We start from the raw sequence: 22,711 nt of genomic DNA, 5'->3' as shown, positions 1-22,711 counted from the left end.
TGGTTATTACTAATGATTTAAGTTTTAAATTATAAATGATGTTAATTACCTAGTTTAATCATGTATTACTCTAATTAGAAATCTTAATATGGATATAAATAAGCGTTGAAATAAAGTTTTGAACGATATGCTTCTACCTAGATCATTAGAATTTGTTTTGGAAATGGTTATAACAAAATAGAAAGTATTTTCAAAAATTTTGGTCATAATGAGTTGATTGGGACCATTCACACGACTATATGCTTTTCATGACCAAAATCACATGACCCATGTTTCCCTTTTTCATAAAATGGGTATATGATCTTGTGAAATATTGGTCCCGATGTCGCTTATATGTTTTCCTTGCTTCCTTAAGGACATGTTATGTTGGTTTATGTGTATAAATGAGTAGAAGTTTACGTGTTCAATAATCCTCATTACACTTAGGCAAGTCGGATGGAAGGCTATGTATATTTTTGAGGTGAGTATCAGTATATTACCCGGTGTCACTTGTATGGTTTCCTTGCTTCCTCTCAGAACTATATGTATAATGTGTTTTATATATATATATATATATATATATATATATATATATATATATATATATATATATATATATATATATATATATATATATATATATATATATATATATATATATATATATATATAATTTGAGTTCCAAATCATGTGCATTCATTATTTGATGAGTTTTGAGATTTGTGTGGTCTGGACACTTTTCAAGAACTTCGATATCCAATTTTCTTGAAGCTTCAGATGACATTCTCAAATGTATTCACGTGTGTTAGGCCTTGCAAACGCCTCACATGATTCATGTGTGGTGATTAACATATAACCTATTAGCTCTTTAAGTTTTGAAATGGAAGCTTGTATACGTGAATGTGTTGTGTGCTATTTCATGAGTAGGTTTCAATTAACCACCTTTCTATATGAGAGCTTCGAGAGTCCTTTTAGCGTGAGGACATGACTTTGTGAGTTATAGAAGATTAAGAAGCCTAGACAATATTTAGAAGACTCTTAGGTCGTTATGTTTTGAATAGTATAATACACTTTACCTAATGGTCTCTTGAGATAAATGTGATACCCTCGTATATTTTTCAACAACTTATTTATGGTTTGATTTAATGCTTGTGGGACCTTATCCATTAAAAAAAACTTACTAAATACATCATTCATATTTCATACAACCGAGTATTTTTAAAAATACGTGGGGTTTTACTTTTTACTTTTTAGTATATTATTATTATTATTCATGCAAAAACAATAGAGTTAACATCTGCCAAAAAAAAAAGAAAAAAAAAAAAAAAAAAGATTAAAAGTACACAAAACCGAGTATCTTTTTCATCCCAAAGCCCTAAAACCAGAAGGCGAAGTCGAGTCATTAAACCCACGCATCGATAACTCATCGATTCCAATATTCATCTTTTGTTGATCGATGAAAACAACCACCACCGTTATATCATCGTGAATCGCACGTCTACACCCTTTCTCCATCTTCTTCACTTCATCGTACCTCTTCTTCCCTGCTTTCCGACCAGCTTCCACCATTGCTAACTTCACAAGCCTTCTCGCAATACCCTAAACACATACAAACGAATCAGTAATTGACTAATTTCTCTTTCCACTTAATACAGAAAAAAGTCAACAAGGTCTTACTTGTCGAGGATGATTATGAACAATCTCCACAACTTGTTGATTTGTCATGTGTTCCCATAATCCATCCGATGCAAACACAACAAACTTGTCCTCCGGTTTTAACTCTCGGGTATGCATCGACGGCCCGCTTCTCAAAACGGGTCGCCGGATCGGTTCGCGAAGATGGAACCGCGGGAACGATGGGTCGAGGGCAAATTCGGGTTTTTTCAAATACGCGTCACCTATCGTTCTCGAAACCTGAATGATGCCTTTGATACGCCAGACGCCTTGTTTCATAACGACGATATGAGGGTCGTCTGGATGATCAGATTTAAGTTCTTGTCTGATTTCATCCATGGAAGCGTTATGATCTTCGGTGATTTGTTCAGATACAATTTTATTTGATTTGCGTTTGTTTAAACGGCCGATCACAGCTCTAGAATCGCCCATGTTAGCAACGTACAATGTGCCTTGAGATATGAGTCCAGCTAAACAGCAAGATCCAACAGCAGCCATTAATGGCTTTATCCCACATGTTCTTCTCACTAGAGAGAGAAACCCCTCTTCAGTAGCAGAAACAGCGTCTTTAAGGCTTTTTGACGATGTTAAATTTAATCCGTTTTCTTGAGTAAGACCTATTAGATTAACATATATTTTTTGAATTAAATCTAGGTAGAATCTGTGAAGCACAGAGTATGAGGTTTTATCGAGATTTATGTGATGAAAAGTAGAAAGTAGTTAAGTGAAAGTGAAAAAGGGGGAAAAGTGGAAAAGAAGATTGGAGAAGACTCACGGATGAGATGAGGGAAAAGGTGATCACAGATGTAGCGTGAAGCTTCTGGGCCACCATGGCCATCGTAGACGCCAATGAAGGTGGCGTTTTGACCTATCTCTACCTGACTTTGATCTTCTAAAACCTCATTGGCTTGAACAACTGCGAATGAGAATTCACCGAATGCGTGTTTTTCAAGCTCTTTAGACCATAACAGAGGATCATTCTCATCATCACCCAAGCTCTCATCCTTGTTCGTACGGGCATATAGACTTAAAGGTAACCAGAATGCTGATGCTAACTTCCCCACCCAAGAAAACATCCTTCATTTCCCTCTTAATCACCACTCTGTAAAAACAATTTCAATGAAAAACAAGGGGGAAACGACAACACTGTTTAGATAATAACTACACCAAGTCATAATCCAGATCAATCTAGAGAGTTAGCACGGAAATTGTGTTCAAATTAAGGGTTGTCTTTTGATCGATTACAAACATCACAAGAAATCTCAACCCACAATTCATGATTACTAAAAGAATCTGGTAATTTCAATGGCCAATTCAATGAAACAGTGAAAACCCTAAAAAAATTGTTGGTGACAAAAACTGAGAAGGGAAATTACCTGCAAAATTAACATTTTAGACTGTGTATACATCACTAAGAGTAATGCGTAAGTTTGTATTCCACGAAGCTCGTCAACACTACCAGGCTATATAAATTCCTCGAGTAAATTAAGCGGAACTAAAGATGAATATACAAAAGATACTCATCGATGCAGATCAATTACATTAAATTGATAAATTCGAACATAAATTGATCAATGCAGTTTGTGTGTGTATGTGTGTGCTTGTACGCGAGGGATGTGAAAAACTTACAGAGGGAGAGTGTATGAAGCAGTTGAGTCTGCTTCAAGCAATTTCTTGATTCTGTTACTGTTTCGTGGAAATTAACGTAGATTTCCTAACCAAAGAGTATAATTCACCACAGAGGCGAACACAGAGACGAAAATCTGAGTTCGCCGGCTAATTGTGTAACCGTTAACGAAAACAAAACAGGGAGAGAATTGATCATGTGCGTGAGTGCGTGTTTGCTGAGAAATATGAAGGGAGGTAGAACTGGTGGTGTTTTTTTGAGTGTGACGGTGGATGGCGCCGGTGGCACGGCGGCGGCGACAGGAGGAGTGAGGAAGGAAGCGTCTCTGGTGGGTGAGGCAGTGACAGAGTTTTAAAGGATCCTTTACATACACTAAGGCCCCTCATGTATAAATGAATTGATAACTTCAGCCCTTTTAGTTTTACAATAAAATTATTATTTTCAAATAGAAAAATAAATTAAGCATAATTCCCATTTTAATCTGTCACAAGGTCAATCCACGGGAAATAACTTGGGAAAATTGGACGATTTGAATTCACATGTATGATTTTGTATATTTGAATTAATTTAGATTAATTGAATTATTATTTAATTATTAAAAAAACTCAAACGGTTCAAATAAATCAAATATAATTATTTATTTATGTATTTAACTTTTTTATTTTAAAATATATCTAGTTATTTATTATTTATTGATATTATTTTAAATTAGATTAGAAGTCATATAAAAAGCTATAATTAGTATGTATTTTAATTTACAAGTAAGACACTAACTTTTATTTCTTTTATAAGTTTACCAAAATGGAATTAAATGAATAATTTGTGGATTTAAACTTAACAAATTTAGATCTTAAAAGTTAAAATTATATATTTTGGAATGTATTCAATTTTCATAACTAATAGTAAAAAATCAAAGTGAACTATAATTTGATTCGAGCAGATCAAATTGTCCATTCATTCATATTTTATTTAACAACTCTTAGGATTGAGGGAGTCTTTCATTTCCAAATCATTCAACCTATGTTATATCAGTTTCACACCAAATTTTCTATCTATTCTCTCATCCATCTTTATTATGGGAATAAATTGTCAAATTATATGCAACGTACTATAGTATTCATATTTGGAGGTTAGATGTTGCTAGTGGGCATATGCCTTAATGTGATGTTTCCTTTTAGTTAATAGACTTAATGCGACATAACTATTCTTTGACAAATATATACTCCATGATAACGTTTTTTCTTAGTTTAAAAAGAAAGATCACGATGTTTCCTATATTAATTAAATGATAACTTTTTTTTTTTTAGTTTAGCTCTCACTTATATTCTCCTTCAGTTTTACCAAATATGTCATCATTGTCTCATATAGTTATAAACTTCATTCATCCATATAACAATTTATCTAGATTTATCCAAACAACGTTTAATGGGAAAAACGGACCTTAATGTTGATAGCCGATAGCGGCATATGCCATATACTAAAGAATGCTTTTGCTTTTGTAAGGATATTTTGGTAATTTTTGATATATTCATTAGACGATATCAAGAATTACCAAAACATCCTTACAAAAAAATGCACTTCATACTTAGAATCTAGGTGGAGGGCTTCACATGCAACATTGAGGAAAGTCAAGGGGTGTAATGAGGTAGATGGATGTTCCTTTCCAATATTTTTGGAGGAGCAAAACTCAAGTGATCCGTGAACTGACTTATACTATAAGGATGCTTTTGGTTGACCAAACCCTATCCGATCCATGGTAAACTTACATTTATACCCATTGAATAAAATATATCATATTTTTATACAACTAACAATAATGAAACTTCATGTCATGTGCACTTGACCTATAACTTCATAAGTTCAACATATATGACTATAAAATTTGATTCTTTTTAAAAACTATTATGATCATATACTTATAATATGCGACTGATTTTCCCTAGTTACCAATTTTGGCCCGTTACTATTGTGTTCTATCGATTATTCATTCAAAAATTTGTGGCTTTTTATCTTAATAGGAGTAGCTAGATTGAGCCTTTAGAGACGCATAGAGTTTAACTAGAGTGTTTGGTCATCCGTGTGTGCATCATAGTGATGATATAGTGGGAATGCGGGATGATACTTTTCATGACAAACTTTTGACATTTGGTTGATTTTTATAATTGTTAGTTCAAGTCTATTGTTTCCATCAACAAGTTTCACACATAAATCAAAACTTTGAAAATATGACTTGCTTGTGCTGAAAGAAATTATGTTGAGTTAAATGGAAGAAGGTTCTTGTGCCGAAATTAACAAGTTAGGAAGGTTAGGTATTGGTAGTCTCTTTTCTATTCTTGCTAAAAATGAAGTGGATCTCTTTGGGCTAAATTGTTTCGGTTAATTCTATGAGATGGTATTTGACAGCATCATAGTTTCTATATTAACGTTTATTATAGTTTTAGAGTTAGAATAGATTCCATATTATATATATATATATATATATATATATATATATATATATATATATATATATATATATATATATATATATATATATATATATATATATATATATATATATATATATATATATATATACACTAGAAAACTTTTAGGCCCATGCTAAGCACGGCCCATGGAGGGTAATTTGGGTATTTCTTTTACTATTATCTAAAGTTTTTGTGCACATAACCAAAAAGTAAAAGTACAATGCTATAAATGGGTTGATTTTCAAAAGTTAGAAGTCAATTCAATGTAGACATGCTTGTAAGGCAATGTTGATCATATAACTTATTAATATTGTGCTTGTCTAGAGCGATGATAGTATAATAGTGCCAAAACCAAGACACCAACAATAAATCAAGGTGAAATAAGGAGAACTCTCTTTATATGTCGGCGTATCATGGTATAATCACCATTAAATAAAGATTCTTTACATTCGTGGAAGGCGACATAGATGAAGATCCAAGATCCACATCTTACGGCTAAACTATCTATTTTTAACATTAACTAACCCATTAAAATAGAGAGTTATTAACAGAGATCCAATCATATTGCACAATCCAACTTATAGCCTCAAAACCTTTTTATGGAAGCTTAAAAACATTAGTTAAACCTTCCATAGTGAAGAAAAAAGATGTGTATCGTTAAGCAGATTCTTTGACAACCGAGTAAAATCTGTAAGATTACCCATCCTTAGTGAGAGTGATTGTCGTTAATGTTTAATTTCCCTTGTTGTTTTCATTAACCAAGGAGAATTCTGCATTTCTACTTCATATTTTGATATATGTTGTGCTTTTGATTTCTTTACTTGTGCCATCTACTTCACATATTTTCAGGTTTTGAACCAAAGATACATAGTAGCATAGAACAATTTAAAAAAATTAAAAAAAATTAAAAAAAAAAAAAAAAAAAAAAACACTTCTCTGACTCTTTCATTAGTAGGGTTGCTGCTACAATCTACAAAGCAGCGTGCAAACAAAAAGAAGAAAGTAACTAATGAATTGATTATAAAAATATGAAAATCAAATTAGTAATAACCACTAAACTCTGGCCCAACAATCAGTTGGGGATTTTTTCTGTGTGACAAAAACCATATGAAGAATTTCATCTTCAAAGTGTATAACATTAAAACTCAAACGAATGGACCATAATCACTACCTATTAGAGATGATTCTAATAATCTAATTTCACAAAATCGAAATCTTCCATGAAAGCTAAAACTCATATGGGCAAATAGAAAAAAGCTACTTTTTAATCATTTCTCTTAGACTCTCAACCAATAACCATGAATAAGAGGCAATAAACAATAAAAAAAGGACGAACATCTTCAAAAAATTTCATATTATATATCCTAATCCTAAACTCTTCGGGATATTCAGAAGCATGCATGACAACAACCACCGAACTCAAAAAGAAACCCACCAAGATCAAATAGTGTTCAACTTGTTTTTGACTATTCGGTTTTATCGATAAAATCAGGAAATTTGAGTAATTTTATAGGCAAATGAAATTACTCGGTCACATCTTTTTCTCTACATCACTAAATTTATGCAAATGGAAGGCTTTGCTAGCAAAATATTCTCAATTTCTCTAACTTAAGCGGAAAAAATAATCAATCTTTTTGCTCAATTACTTCCAAACTGTGAGTTCCAAATTAAAGTAGATATCATCAGTGCTATAACAACCCCTGAGGATAATTTTTTGTCTAGTTCGACCAGTGAATTATTTATCATCAGAGACTGATCTGGTAACTAAAATAAAGAAAGAAGATAGAATGATATGGTGGCGGCGGTGGTAGAAAGGGAGTTGGGATTGTGAGTGGAATAAAAAGACAATACCTTAGACTGATAAGCATCAATTCCATGAACAAATGGTCCAAAACAGATAGCCTTAATCATCCTAATTGGAATATGAATAGGGTTGCATCATCATTGGGCATTCCTCTTCGTTTATCATGTATAAAAAAAATAATCATAACATAGGTTGAAGAAGTAGATGGACGCTAGTAACTCGTATTTCCTTAAATGCAAAATATAACTTATGTAAGAAATTGAACTGATGAATTAAACGTTTACCTTCTGCAATAAATTCGTCATTTTTCAAATTAAAAATCCCTAATTTCAAAAAAAAAAAAAAAAATCACATAAATATAAGACGGCAGACTATTTTTCTGGAGTCATTGTTAGGTTTCCTTTTCCCAAAGATCACTCTAACTGCAAATCCATCAAAAAAACACCAACAACCTCCATCGACAGTGTATTTGTAGAGAGAAAGAGGAAATAAATTCACCGTTGTCATCTAATTCGTCCGTCTCTAATCTTCGATAAAAGTGGCATCATTGCTAATGACGCCCGGAAAAATTCAACGTTTGAGATTGTAATTTGATATTGTATATTTTTTATACATAATGTGTTTTCTCTAGTTTGGGGGCCATTTTGGACCAAAAAAATGACAACAAAGCAGAGCAAAAAAGCGTGCCCTAACTTTTGGTAGATGGAAGGAAAGATAAGTGATGAAACATATATGAGAAATTGAAATGACAAAGGGTATGTGATGAATCAATACACGGCCTTTGAGAAGAGGGCATTGTGAATTCATGTAAATCGCGTGGTTCAGAAGGTAGGTTACGGCTTGCAGGAAACTATCAACTTTATGTTAGTCACAGGAGAATAAAAAGGCTTTTAGTTTTTTTTATTTTTATGAATGATATCGTCGGTGTTGATGTTGGGGAGGAAGCCGGAGTTGGGCTTACAGGGGAAGGGATGTCGTGGAGTTGGTGATTATGCAGAATGTGAGACTACGAAGGAGGGTGAAAACGTTTGTCGTTGTTGTGGTAAGTTGCGACGTTCGGAAAATAGGCTACGTGGCGTGAAAGAACGCCTATAAATTTAAGTTTTGGGGCAGGAGAATAAAAGAGTTTTTATATATATATATATATATATATATATATATATATATATATATATATATATATATATATATATATATATATATATATATATATAGGGCTTAAGGAATATGTGGCTGTCATGTACCTAAGATTATATATAGAACCCTCCAAACAATTTAGTTTTGATCCATTTATATCCAAACTAATAATGATATCTATTTTACTATTCTTCTTTATCATGCGACTTACTAAATCGATTAAATTTATGTTTTTTTTCTTTATTGTGTCTCAGAACTTAAAGCATTAAAAATTGTGACCATTTAACTAACTTTACTAAATTCTAAATGAAAACCAATAGAATAAAAGATAAAAGAACAACATATGCTAACTCAATCCAACTTTTGACAAAATCATTGAATATAGTTTTTCAATTGAAAGACAAAAGACTTGAGTTATATTCGTTAAAAAAATATTGGTTTTTTATTTTCTTTATAAACTTCAATAATTATTTGCAATAAAAATATATGTAATTGATCTTTTTAATTCCATAATTGAACTTAATTCAATGGTATTCTATTAAAACAAAACTAAGAGAAAATGAAATTGGATTTGTTTTATTTAAAACTACATCGTTTAAAAGGTTCTATACCTAAGCTTAAGTACATAACAACCACATATTCACTTTTCCCATATATATATATATATATATATATATATATATATATATATATATATATATATAGATCCGGTAAAAAAAATTCGGTAGGAAGGTTAGAAGTTTTTTTTCTACATACTTTTCCGACAAACAAAAGAAATGAATCACTAGATGAATTAAAAATAACATGATTCACCAAAAAAATCTAAAAAAAACACACGGATGATTCATTTACACAATGATTTCTTTGTTATTCACTAAAATTGTAATAAAAGTGAATTTTTTCTTAATTTACTTAAAAATGAATCATGAATATTTTTTTTTTGGGAATTTTTTCTTGTGAATCATCTTACCTTTGAATCATCTAATGATTCATTTTGTATGTTCACTAAAAAAATATATAGAAAAAAATCTTCTTACATTTCTATTAAAATTTTCCTTCTTATTTGATCTTGACACTCTCACTCTCTCTCTCTCTCTCTCTCTCTCTCTCTTTATATATATATAGAGAGAGAGAGAGAGAGGTTCAGGTATTATAACTAATTATTGTGATTGTATGCATAATTGTGGGCCAATCATTTCAAAAACCTAGATACGGTAAAATTGTAATCTTACCTATTAATTAAATTTGGTAATTTAATAATTAAATTATTATTTCCTTTAATTTAGGAAAATTAATTTAAAACCCTACCATAGACATCGACCTTTACACCCCGCTCCCGAGTTGTAGCAAAGAAAAGAAGAGAAGAGAAAAGAAAGTAAGGAGAGAAAAGAAAAGAAAGGAAAGGAAAAAGAAATTTTCATTTGTGCTCCCGAGTTGGAGAGAAATTGAAGGAAAGTTAAACATTTTGTTTTTTCTTTTCAAATCCTCCCAAATCGGGAGGAAAGTTAGGAGGGAAAGTTTTCCTTCCATTTCCTTCCACTTCCTTCCTTTAATGAAATTCAGGAGCACCATTCTCTCTTACTTTCCCTTCATTTCCTCTCATTTCCTTTCTTTTCTCTCTTTAAGTTGAACCCGGGAGCGGGGTGTTAAACTGCAATCGGTTTTGGTGGGTGCGGCTTCAACAGAGAACAACGAAGGGGAAGGGACGAAAGGTGAAGATGTGATCGAGGAACTGTACTAATCTAGAGAAAGAGAGGTCAATCTAGAGGTGTTTGGCTTGTAGTTGCGGTTCCAAGGTAATTTTTCTCCTCATTCATTCTCCTTTTCTTTTGGTCCTCGTATTCAAATCACCATCACCGTCGGCTGCCACGGCCGTCGACCATTGTTGCCATCGTCGACTACCTGCCACCTTGCTGTGGTGGCAATGGGTGTGTCTCGGAGGCATAGTCGTCGACTCTCACGGGCGATTGTTCCGGATTGAATCACGACCTTCTGAATCAGGGTAAGATGCTTAAGCATCTATGTCAAACCCTAAAATCATCACCCATAAATATGTTTGTCTTAACTTCGCCCGTGATCGTCCTGATCTCATGAGGTATATAACATTGTTCTTCATTAGGTTTCTAATTTACGATGCTTTTAAGCTGAAGCACACCTCTTGTTTGACAATAATCCTCTATGAAACTTCTCCACCTCTTGAATGACAATATTGTTTTCAAATTTCTCCATTACTTATCAAGAGACGATCGGGATCAGGTTGAGTTGAAAGGGGAGATTGGTTATGTAAAAGGTATACTAAATGTTGTAATATGTTTCATAGTTACTATTTGTATTCAGAGATATATCTTGATTTATAATTTTCCTGCCAAACAAAACTTTGATCAGGTGTAGATGGACCTCTAATGAGTTATGCAGATGGAGTTTATGATACATGACTTAATCAATACATCACTGTTAGATGATAGTGAGGGATGAGGCGTAGATATATTGTTAGGTCGATCATTTAACCCTATGATTATCGCTTGAAATTGCCATGGAAAGAAGATTAAGTAATAACAATGAGTGGTTGTATTTCTCATTTGCAAGTACACATGAAATCAAGAACAAGAATGTTCTTGTTTTCTTGGCTGGGAACGAAACGAGAGATATCAAAGCAAAACAGGGTAGATATGAAACTTACAACATTCTACTGGAATGGAATCTTGAATTCTGATTCTGTCATAATGGAATCTTGAAGATGAACATTGTATGGGATGAAGATAAATAATGACCACCAATCTTCCAAAAAGAATGGATTATTCAAGCAGAATAATATACAATATAATGAAAATATATATATATATATATATATATATATATATATATATATATATATATATATATATATATATATATATATATATGTAATAGTATATTTTGGTAAAATGATTTATATATTGTATTTCTTTGTTAATAATAAGTGTAACATTCTCATAGAATAGTATATAAATGTTTTTCTTTTCTAAGAATGTAATGATTTTTTTTTTTAAATTGTATCCAAAATTTTACTATTCTTCAAGAAGTTCATTAGATCAAAATATATATTATGTCAGAATGTGTATTCTTGTATGGTTCAATCATATTTGTTATTTTTTAATATATTGATAAACATATTCCATCAGAATTTTATGAATTATAATAATTATCATCCATACAATCGGATTTTTAAAACTAATAGAATCTATATTCCCTTAAAATATGCAATTTTCCTTAAAATATGCAAATTTCCTTTATTAACCCTATATTAATTGACTAAAATACCATTCTAGTTGAATAGATGGTATTTTTGAATTATATTTAATTCAATAATATGTAATAATCACTTACTTAAAATAAGTAAAATTGATTCGCCCACATTTATGCATACAATAACACAATAATTACTTTAAATATAATAACCTAAGCCGATATATATATATATATATATATATATATATATATATATATATATATATATATATATATATATATATATATATATATATATATATATATAAGGTGAGGTTTAATAGAGAACCATAATTAACCAAGGAACCAATCTTTTTTTCAACTTTTATAACGTACTTTTTATCAAAAATAAATAAATAAATAAATAAAAATACAGAAATTCATAACTTTTTATCTTTTTTCCAATGATATCTAATTCGGAAAAAAAAAATCGTCAAATTCACAATGTGAATCTTTGAAAATTCACAATGTGAATCTAAATTCACACGGTGAATCCAAAAAATATATTTAACATTCACAATTTTATGCTATGAATTTAGATATTTTTAATTTTTTCGATAAAGAATAAGCTCTAGAACTTAAAAAAATTGGTTTTTTGGAGAACCAATAATTATTGTTCTCTATTAAACTTTTCTATATATATATATATATATATATATATATATATATATATATATATATATATATATATATATATATATATATATATTACATATTCAAATATTATCGAATCTAAAATTGAATGATACCAATAAAAGTAACAAGGTTAAGTATCTTATCAAACCGCACATAAACCGCAAAACCGCATGTGCCAAACCGCACCGCATACTTGGTACGGTACCGGTAGCAATTTTTTTATACCAATTATAGTTGGTACGGTACATGGTTTAGAGAAAAAAGAATTGGTACCGTACCAATTCCACCCCTACTAGTTATCTATATCTTATATAACTTAAAAGTAATTTTGTTGCTTTGTCACAAAGAGAGGTTTCTAGGCAATGTGGCACACTTAATTGAGCTTTATCTAGGAATAATAGTACGTGGTGTTCTATGAGGGATGACTCTTTGATTAGCTTCAGCCTACAGGTATGGGTTAGATTGGGTGTTTACTTGCAACTTTTGATCTTCCGATTGCATTATAACAAGTCTTTTTACGTGTATAAATGAGGTATTTTGGAGTTCTTATTGTATTCAATAAATAATGTTACTCCGATTATTGTAAGAAATAATGTTTACGATCATTTTGTTCATGTATTCTAGTTCAGAAGAAGTTCAAGCCCTCGACACCAAACATAACTTTATCGGAATCAAATACTGGCTCAACATCGTACATATTTATCGATCAAGAAAATGTTAGAATTTACATTGATCCCCGGCAACGGATGAATAGTCTGTGACATTCAATATATGTTTTCGGCAACATTATAGTTAGCTTGGACTAAACATAGTTTGAAGAATATTCAATCGTGGATACGAGGTTTGGGTCACGGAATATATTTTCTTAGCAATGTTAAATTCATATTGCAAGACCGTAATTTAAAGGATGTTAAATCGCATATAGTTTTGTGAATATGACTTATCAAGGTAATTAACTTTTAGGTATGTTCACATCTGGGTAACTATCTTTTTTTTGTACATATCTAGGTAACAAACTTTTTGGAAGTGTTCACATATGACATTTATGACCTCCTATAGCAGGTTAAATCCTATATGTGAACCCTTTTAACAAGTTTGTTACCTAGATGTGTACAGAAAAAAATTACCCAAATATGAACAAAACGAAAAGTAAAAATTAAATTACATGAATGGTCCCTATGGTTTGGGGGAATTTGTGGTTTTAGTCGCTAACTTATTTTTTTAACTTAAATGGTCCCAACTGTTTATTTTTGTTGCGCGTTTGGTCCCCGTCTTACCTAAAAATACTATTGTACCCTTATTAATTTATTTTTTTAATTAATTTTCTTATCTAAGTATTTATTTTTTTCATATTTAAAAAAAAAACTAATAGACCACACATATTTGTATCTCCTCGGATGATCCATACTATTTATTTTTTAATTAATTTAATTTTTTAACTCGGTTGGTCTCTACTATTTAATTTTGTTACGAACTTGGTCTTTGTCTTATTTAAAAAGACTATTGTGCCCTTATTAATTTTTTTAATTAATTTTCTTGTTTATGTACTTATGTTTTATATGTTTAAGAAAAATTAGTAGACCCCACATATTTGTATCTCCTCACCATCCCATCTTTCATCATTCTCAACTTCTATTTATTTTTCATCTTTAGTGATATCGACGTCTTCATCATCACTTCTTTTTTTGGTCCTTCAACTACGTTGATGTGACATCCCCAAAATCTCGGTCAGAAAAGACCGATTTCATTTATGCTTTTTAAAATAATTTTCAGAGTAAATCCTTTTAATTTTAAAAGAGATGCGGAATTTGTTCCCAAAAACAAAACATGATAAAATAGATATTTATCAAAACATTTCATAAAGAAATATGATTTCATATCATAATCAAAAGTCGGGATGTCATGTTCCGATACAGATCATAAAGCATAAACGATAGCATTACAAGTCATTCAACAAATATATACATATACAGACTTGTAAACAAAACAACTTGATGTTCGCCCATCTTAAGCTCTTGCGCCACTTCCTGTAAAATAAATCAACTGAGTGGGTCAGGCTTGGGAGCCTGGTGAGCATATAGGGTTTTCAACCCACAATAATTATATTTAATTCAACAATCAACAATAAACCCGATTACCCATTCCTGTTATCCTCACCTTACGTTCCTAAAAATAACATCTATTATAAGGAACCTATTTCAGGATTTTTCATCGGGATGGACATTACTGCAGAGGGGCTTCCTCAACATTAAGTGTCCTAAAGGCAACCATGTGGGGGATAGAGTACACCGGTGAACACGTCGTTCACAACACCTACAGGTAATGAGTCTGCTAGTGTTCCACAGGACAGTCTAGAATAGTCCGTGGTCGTCATCCATACTCTGTTGAATGACTAGAATAACACCAATAACACTGTGGCCTCTCATCTGTTTATTACACACCAATTACCTACCCATGTTCTACCCAACATATTAGTAGATAAAAATATACATTTTTATACGTTGTTTAAAAAAAACCTGTACAACATGCTTTAAGCAATACATATTCCACATAACAGATGTGGCATACACACATAACACGTATTTCATAGAGAATACATCAGATCTATAAGATAGAAGAGAGTGAATATACACTCACACGTATAACAACCAAATATATACACCTAACACGTATTTTATATGAAATACTTCATAATATTGCGTTGAAATGAAAATAACTACACACTCACTTGATCAGAAGATGATCGGGCAGCACTACGGCTTGCAGAAGAGGTGTTTCTCCATAGATCTGGAAGATCTTCACAAAACCGGGCTCCTCGTGGGCAGCGTTTCGGCTCGGGAATAACGCTCTTCGGGATCCTCGGGGCTTCAGATCTTGCTTCGGGGCTCGGGAATGATACCGGGGCTTTGGGGCATAAACGACACGCAAAACGAGGCAAAACTTAGAGAGAGGGAAGAGTTTGAACAAGAGAAAATGGCTGAATTCGAGTTCTATTTATAGGCTGCTGGGTCTGGGATTACGCGGGGCGTAATCTCAAATTACGCAGGGCGTACTTTGACGTCACTGCGTGCGTCGACTGGTGGCACTCGAGTATTGGTCAGACAAGTTGCATCCGACTGAGTACGCGGGGCGTAATTGACTTGTCAAACTTCTAAATTGCGTAACTTTCGCATACGAGCTCCATTTTCGACGTTCTTTATATCCATGCAAAGGTCAGACCATACTCTACAACTTTCATTTAGACTCCGTCGGCTAATTTTGACTTTTATTTTTATTATTTATTTTTAGAAGGCCGGGACAGAAAAACTTCGTTATAAATTCATAACTTCTTCGTCTGACGTCCGTTCTCGCCTAACTTTTCATCGTTTCGCTACTAACAACAAGATCTTCAAGTCTCATTTAGATTGTTTCGGCTAAAAACCGCTCGATCTCAAATCGAGTATTCGGGCTGCATACTGCCACGTTGAAACTTCAGAAAATCATAACTACCTCATACGAAGTCAGATTTGGGCGTTCCTTTTATGCACACTGTCGGTTTAACGAAATCTACGACTTTTGTTTAGATCGCTAAGGCTAAATATCGCTCTATCTTAAATTCATATTTTACGTCACTCGGCGTCGTGCCGATTCTGTCGCGAAACTTCGACAGGTCATAACTTCTTCGTTATAACTCGGATTTTGGCATTCCTTATATCTCCGAAATCCTTGTTTCGACCACTACAACTTTATGCAAAGATATCGGGATTATCTCACACTTTAATTTTGATGCTTATTTTATTCTTAATTCATTAAATTATAAAAATTAAGAAAATACACACATAAATCACATAATTCAAATAATACATTCTTATTATTTCAAGTTGAGTTACAAGGTTAACCTAGACTATTACATTGCTAAAAATGGCAAGCCTAGAAACACGGGCGTTACAATTCTCTCCACCTTAGAATGATTCCGTCCCCGGAATCACACACCAGCAAGCAAATGCGGATAGCGACTCATCATGTCACTCTCCGTCTCCCAGGTGAGATTTGGCCCATTCGTGTGTTTCCATCGGACAAGCACTAACTCCACTATCTTACGTCGCAATTTCTTAGTCTTTCGGTCAACAATTGCCTCCGGTTCCTCAATCAACCTTTTGTTCTCATCGATCCTCAACTCTGAAAGTGGAATTATGTCGGGAACTTCTCCCGTGAACTTCCTCAAATAACACACATGGAAAGTGTTATGAATTCCATTCAGTTCTTCTGGTAGTTCGAGCTTGTAAGCTTGGTTCCCAATCCTCTGAAGAACTTTAAACGGTCCAATAAACCTTGGACTTAACTTTCCCCTTTTTCCAAATTTTATAAGTCCCTTCCACGGCGAGACTTTAAGCAAAACCGAATCTCCAACTTCAAAAGTCATCGGTCTTCGCTTTTTGTCAGCATAACTCTTTTGACGATCCTGAGCTGCTAACATTCTCTCCCTAATTATTTTAAACTTTTCAGCAGTTTTATGGACTATCTCCGGCCCCATAAACTGCTTTTCCCCAGCCTCAAGCCAACAAGACGGCGTACGACACTTCTGTCCATGCAAAGCTTGATAAGGTGCCATCTTTATGCTCGAGTGAAAACTATTATTATAGGAAAATTCTACCAAAGGTAAATGTTCATCCCAATTACCTAGGAATTCCAAGGTACACGCTCTTAACATATCTTCAAGTGTTTGTATTGTCCGTTCGCTCTGACCATCAGTCTGCGGATGGTAAGCTGTACTTAAACACAACTTGGTACCCAATTCCTCTTGTAGACTTTTCCAAAATCTTGAGGTGAAACGACTATCACGATCCGACACAATTATTAGCGGAACACCGTGAAGTCTCACAATTTCCTTCACGTAAGAATTCGCAAGCTTTTCCATATACCATTTCTCATTGGCTGCTATGAAATGCGCACTCTTAGTGAATCGATCAACGACCAACCAAGTCATGTCGTGATCATTCTTTGTTCTGGGCAGTTTAGTGACAAAATCCATAGTAATGTCTTCCCACTTACCCATAGGCACAGGCAATGGTTCTAAACTCCCGTACGGTTTCTGATGTTGTGCCTTGACTCTTGCACAAGTCACACACTCGGCCACATACTTCGCAATGTCGAGCTTCATCGTCGGCCACCAATAATAGGGTTTCAAGTCCCTATACATTTTAGTGCTACCGGGATGAATTGAGTACATGTTCTTGTGAGCTTCTTCCATCAAAAGATCTCTGACTCCTCCTGTCTTAGGTATCCAAATCCGATCTTGGAACACCTTCAGTCCGTGGCTGTTTGCACCGAACACCAACGTTTTGCCCAAACGTTCCTCCTTTCGGTCATTCTTCTCAGAAGCTTCGCTTTGAGCTTTCTTTATACTTTCCAAAATAGTCGAGACAAATTCAATTCTCAACGCTCTTGGCCTTCTCCTTTCAAGATTGACTTTCCGACTGAGAGCATCAGCGACAACATTGGCTTTACCGGGGTGGTAAAGTATCTCACAGTCGTAGTCTTTAAGTAGTTCCAGCCAGCGTCATTGCCTCATATTCAATTCTTTCTGACTAAAGAGATATTGGATACTCTTATGATCAGTGAAAAGTTTGCACTTCGTGCCATAGAGGTAATGCCTCCATATTTTCAGAGCGAAAACTACCGCTGCCAACTCCAAATCATGAGTCGGGTAGTTCTTTTCATGCTCTTTCAGCTGTCGAGATGCATACGCGATCACCTTATCTCTTTGGGTCAAGACACAACCCAATCCAACACCAGACGCATCGCTATAAACAACGAAGTCTTCAACTCCATCGGGTAGAGAAAGTATCGGTGCCTCGCATAGTTTCTTCTTTAGCTTCTCGAATGCTTCTTTATGCTTATCACTCCAAGCATAAGTAGCTCCTTTGTGGGTCAAATCTGTTAATGGACTAGCAATCGAAGAAAAGCCTTGGATAAACCTTCGGTAATATCCGGCTAATCCTAAAAAGCTTCGAATCTCCGTGGGACTTTTCGGTTATTCCCACTTCATCACAGCTTCGATCTTTGCTGGATCAACCATTATACCTTCTTGGTTGACCACGTGACCCAAGAATTGGACTTCTCGAATCCAAAAATCACATTTGGAGAACTTCGCATACAGCTTCTCCTTCTTCAAGACTTCCAAAACTTCTCGCAAGTGTCTGCCATGCTCCTCTTGGCTTTTTGAATAAATCAGAATGTCATCAATGAACACTATCACAGATTTATCAAGGAACGGATTACAAACCCTGTTCATTAAATCCATGAATGCTGCTGGAGCATTGGTTAGTCCAAACGACATAACCAAAAACTCATAGTGTCCATATCGGGTTCTGAATGCAGTCTTCTCTATATCCTGCTCTCTTACTTTTAGCTGATGATATCCTGACCTCAAGTCGATCTTTGAGAAATAACTTGAACCTTGTAGCTGATCGAATAGGTCATCAATCCTCGGTAACGGATATCTATTCTTTATTGTTGCCTTATTCAGCTCTCGGTAATCAATGCACATCCTCATGCTTCCATCTTTCTTCTTTACGAATAACACCGGAGCTCCCCAGGGTGATGAACTAGGTCTAATGAAACCTTTGTCCAATAACTCCTGAAGTTGCATCATCAGCTCCTTCATCTCCGTCGGTGCTAATCGATAAGGTGCTTTTGCAATTGGCGTTGTTCCGGGAAACAAGTCAATACGAAATTCTACTTGTCGATCAGGCGGTAATCCAGGAAGATCTTCGGGAAATACTTCCGGATAATCACACACAACAGGAATATTTTGCATCACCTTCTTTTCCTTCTTAGCATCGATCACGAATGCTAAGTATGATATACACCCCTTGGTCAAACATTTTCTGGCTTTCATTAGAGAAATGATTCCAGAATTTACTCTGTGTTTATCTCCATACACCATAAACGATTCCTTTCCAGGCGAATTCACTTTCACTATTTTCTTCTTGCATAAAATTTCGGCATCATTGGCACTAAGCCAATCCATTCCCAAAACGATGTCGAAACCATTAAGTTCTATAGGTAATAATTCCTCGTGGAACTTATTCCCATTCAAATCAATTAAAATGTTTTTCATACGATGGCTAACAGGTACAATCTTGCCACTAGCAACTTCGACTAATAAAGCATTATCTAGTCTCACAATAGGCAAAGCTAGTTTTCTACCAAATTCATGCGATATAAAGGAGTAGTTGGCTCCAGAATCAAATAAAATTTGGGCAGGCAATTTGTTAACAAGAAAGGTACCTGAAGCGACATCAGCTTCATCTTTAGCAGCTTCCAGTGTCATCTGGAATGCTCTCGCCTTTGGCTTTGGCGGAATGTTGGGTCTTGCTGCCTCCTTCTTCTTCGGACAATCTCTTGAGATGTGCCCCTCCTCACCGCAACCATAACAAACATTCTTGGTGAAAGTGCATTCGTTGGCATAATGCCCTGGCTTTCCACATTTGAAGCATGTGGTTTCCCCGCCACACTTCCCATGATGCTTCTTCTTGCACTTGTCGCACCATTTCGCCTCTACCTTTCCTCCACTTCCTCTCGAACTAGACTTCGAGAATTTACTTTTCTTACTGGACCCTGAAAATCCATCGATTTTCCTTTTCTCACCAACCTCTGACCTTTCTAGACCTTTTTCCCTGATCTGGGTCTCAACATTTCTAGCAGCCTAGATGGCGGCTTTCAATGTGGTTGCTTGCTTAACCATTGGACCATAGTCCGCTGGTAGTCCAAGGGCAAACTTGTTGACCTTAGAGAGTTCTGTAGGCCCCAAATATGGGATAAACTTCATCTTTTCCATGAAACTTGTAGCGTATTCAGTAACGCTCAATTTCCCTTTCTTCAAATTCTGAAACTCATTACTGATTTCCAGAAGGTCCTGCTCGGAGCAGTATTGCAGTTTTAGTTGTTCCAGAAAGTCTTCCCAAGACATTTTGCTTGCTTCTCCCTTGGGCATAGAGTCAGCTAACAGCTTCCACCAACTCAACACGCCAGATTTTAGCAAAGGGATCGCAAGAGCGGTCTTCTGCCTGTTGCTACATTCGCAACTTTCAAACATAGTCTCCATTTCGAAGACCCAGTCCATAACTTGCACCGGCGTCGGGCTTCCGGATAGGCATGGTGGTTTGGATGCCATGAAATCCTTATACTTGCACCCACGACCATCATTTCCTCTATACTGGTTATTACGTCTAACCACTGGTTGTTCGTCTTGACCAATGATCCCACTAAAGTTTTCTCCTTCAGACTGCCCTCCATTCTCCTCGGGCTCTTCCGCTTGAATTGACGGTTCTTCACGATTCTGCCTAATCAGGCGTCTTGTTGATACCAACTGTGACATCCCCAAAATCTCGGCCATAAAAGACCGATTTCATTTATGCTTTTTAAAATAATTTTCAGAGTAAATCCTTTTAATTTTAAAAGAGATGCGGAATTTGTTCCCAAAAACAAAACATGATAAAATAGATATTTATCAAAACATTTCATAAAGAAATATGATTTCATTTCATAATCAAAAGTCGGGATGTCATGTTCCGATACAGATCATAAAGCATAAACGATAGCATTACAAGTCATTCAACAAATATATACATATACAGACTTGTAAACAAAACAACTTGATGTTCGCCCATCTTAAGCTCTTGCGCCACTTCCTGTAAAATAAATCAACTGAGTGGGTCAGGCTTGGGAGCCTGGTGAGCATATAGGGTTTTCAACCCACAATAATTATATTTAATTTCAACAATCAACAATAAACCCGATTACCCATTCCTGTTATCCTCACCTTACATTCCTAAAAATAATGTCTATTATAAGGAACCTATTTCAGGATTTTTCATCGGGATGGACATTACTGCAGAGGGGCTTCCTCAACATTAAGTGTCCTAAAGGCAACCATGTGGGGGATAGAGTACACCGGTGAACACGTCGTTCACAACACCTACAGGTAATGAGCCTGCTAGTGTTCCACAGGAAAGTCTAGAATAGTCCGTGGTCGTCATCCATACTCTGCTGAATGACTAGAATAACACCAATAACACCGAGGCCTCTCATCTGTTTATTACACACCAATTACCTACCCATGTTCTACCCAACATATTAGTAGATAAAAATATACATTTTTATACGTTGTTTAAAAAAAAACCTGTACAACATGCTTTAAGCAATACATATTCCACATAACAGATGTGGCATACACACATAACACGTATTTCATAGAGAATACATCAGATCTATAAGATAGAAGAGAGTGAATATACACTCACACGTATAACAACCAAATATATACACCTAACACGTATTTTATATGAAATACTTCATAATATTGCGTTGGAATGAAAATAACTACACACTCACTTGATTAGAAGATGATCGGGCAGCACTACGGCTTGCAGAAGAGGTGTTTCTCCGTAGATCTGGAAGATCTTCACAAAACCGGGCTCCTCGCGGGCAGCGTTTCGGCTCGGGAATAACGCTCTTCGGGATCCTCGGGGCTTCGGATCTTGCTTCGGGGCTCGGGAATGATACCGGGGCTTTGGGGCATAAACAACACGCAAAACGAGGCAAAACTTAGAGAGAGGGAAGAGTTTGAACAAGAGAAAATGGCTGAATTCGAGTTCTATTTATAGGCTGCTGGGTCTGGGATTACGCGGGGCGTAATCTCAAATTACGCAGGGCGTACTCAGTATGCGGGGCGTACTTTGACGTCACTGCGTGCGTCGACTGGTGGCACTCGAGTATTGGTCAGACAAGTTGCATCCGACTGAGTACGCGGGACGTACTCAAATTACGCAGGGCGTAATTGACTTGTCAAACTTCTAAATTGCGTAACTTTCGCATACGAGCTCCGTTTTCGACGTTCTTTATATCCACGCGAAGGTCAGACCATACTCTACACTTTCATTTAGACTCCGTCGGCTAATTTTGAATTTTATTTTTATTATTTATTTTTAGAAGGCCGGGACAGAAAAACTTCGTTATAAATTCATAACTTCTTCGTCTGACGCCCGTTCTCGCCTAACTTTTCATCGTTTCGCTACTAACAACAAGATCTTCAAGTCTCATTTAGATTGTTTCGGCTAAAAACCGCTCGATCTC

General features: G+C 34.8%; 1 protein-coding gene across 3 annotated transcripts; it reads right to left on the bottom strand.

Moving 5' to 3' along the window:
- Positions 1 to 1,213: 1,213 nt before the first annotated feature.
- LOC145048098 (Protein phosphatase 2C family protein) lies at positions 1,214 to 3,615 on the bottom strand. 3 transcript variants are annotated; one of them, XM_078996515.1, is made up of 5 exons: positions 3,283 to 3,615; positions 3,030 to 3,148; positions 2,429 to 2,755; positions 1,657 to 2,270; positions 1,214 to 1,578 (listed from the first exon to the last, which is right to left on the bottom strand). In XM_078996515.1, exons 3-5 carry the CDS (start codon positions 2,727 to 2,729, stop codon positions 1,342 to 1,344), a joined length of 1,152 nt encoding a protein of 383 aa, XP_078852641.1. In that variant the 5' UTR covers positions 2,730 to 2,755; positions 3,030 to 3,148; positions 3,283 to 3,615; the 3' UTR covers positions 1,214 to 1,341. The 3 variants fall into 3 exon arrangements, with proteins under 3 accessions (XP_078852641.1, XP_078852639.1, XP_078852640.1); XM_078996513.1 differs by having other exon boundaries at positions 3,030 to 3,116; XM_078996514.1 differs by lacking the exon at positions 3,030 to 3,148.
- Positions 3,616 to 22,711: the final 19,096 nt, after the last annotated feature.

The sequence above is a fragment of the Lactuca saligna genome, chromosome 5 (genome assembly GCF_052625555.1).
Source record: "Lactuca saligna cultivar CGN05327 chromosome 5, ASM5262555v1, whole genome shotgun sequence".
Classification (NCBI taxonomy): domain Eukaryota; kingdom Viridiplantae; phylum Streptophyta; class Magnoliopsida; order Asterales; family Asteraceae; genus Lactuca; species Lactuca saligna.
This window is presented reverse-complemented; position numbering and strand designations above follow the sequence as displayed.

What these genes read in the sequence shown, in the direction of transcription:
- LOC145048098 (XM_078996515.1), bottom strand. Translation starts at nt 2,729, where the DNA reads ATGTTTTCTTGGGTGGGGAAGTTAGCATCAGCATTCTGGTTACCTTTA. An exon ending in CCTTTTCCCTCATCTCATCC is followed by an intron (nt 2,271 to 2,428) that starts GTGAGTCTTCTC and finishes TTAATCTAATAG; the next exon opens with GTCTTACTCAAGAAAACGGA. An exon ending in TTCATAATCATCCTCGACAA is followed by an intron (nt 1,579 to 1,656) that starts GTAAGACCTTGT and finishes GTATGTGTTTAG; the next exon opens with GGTATTGCGAGAAGGCTTGT.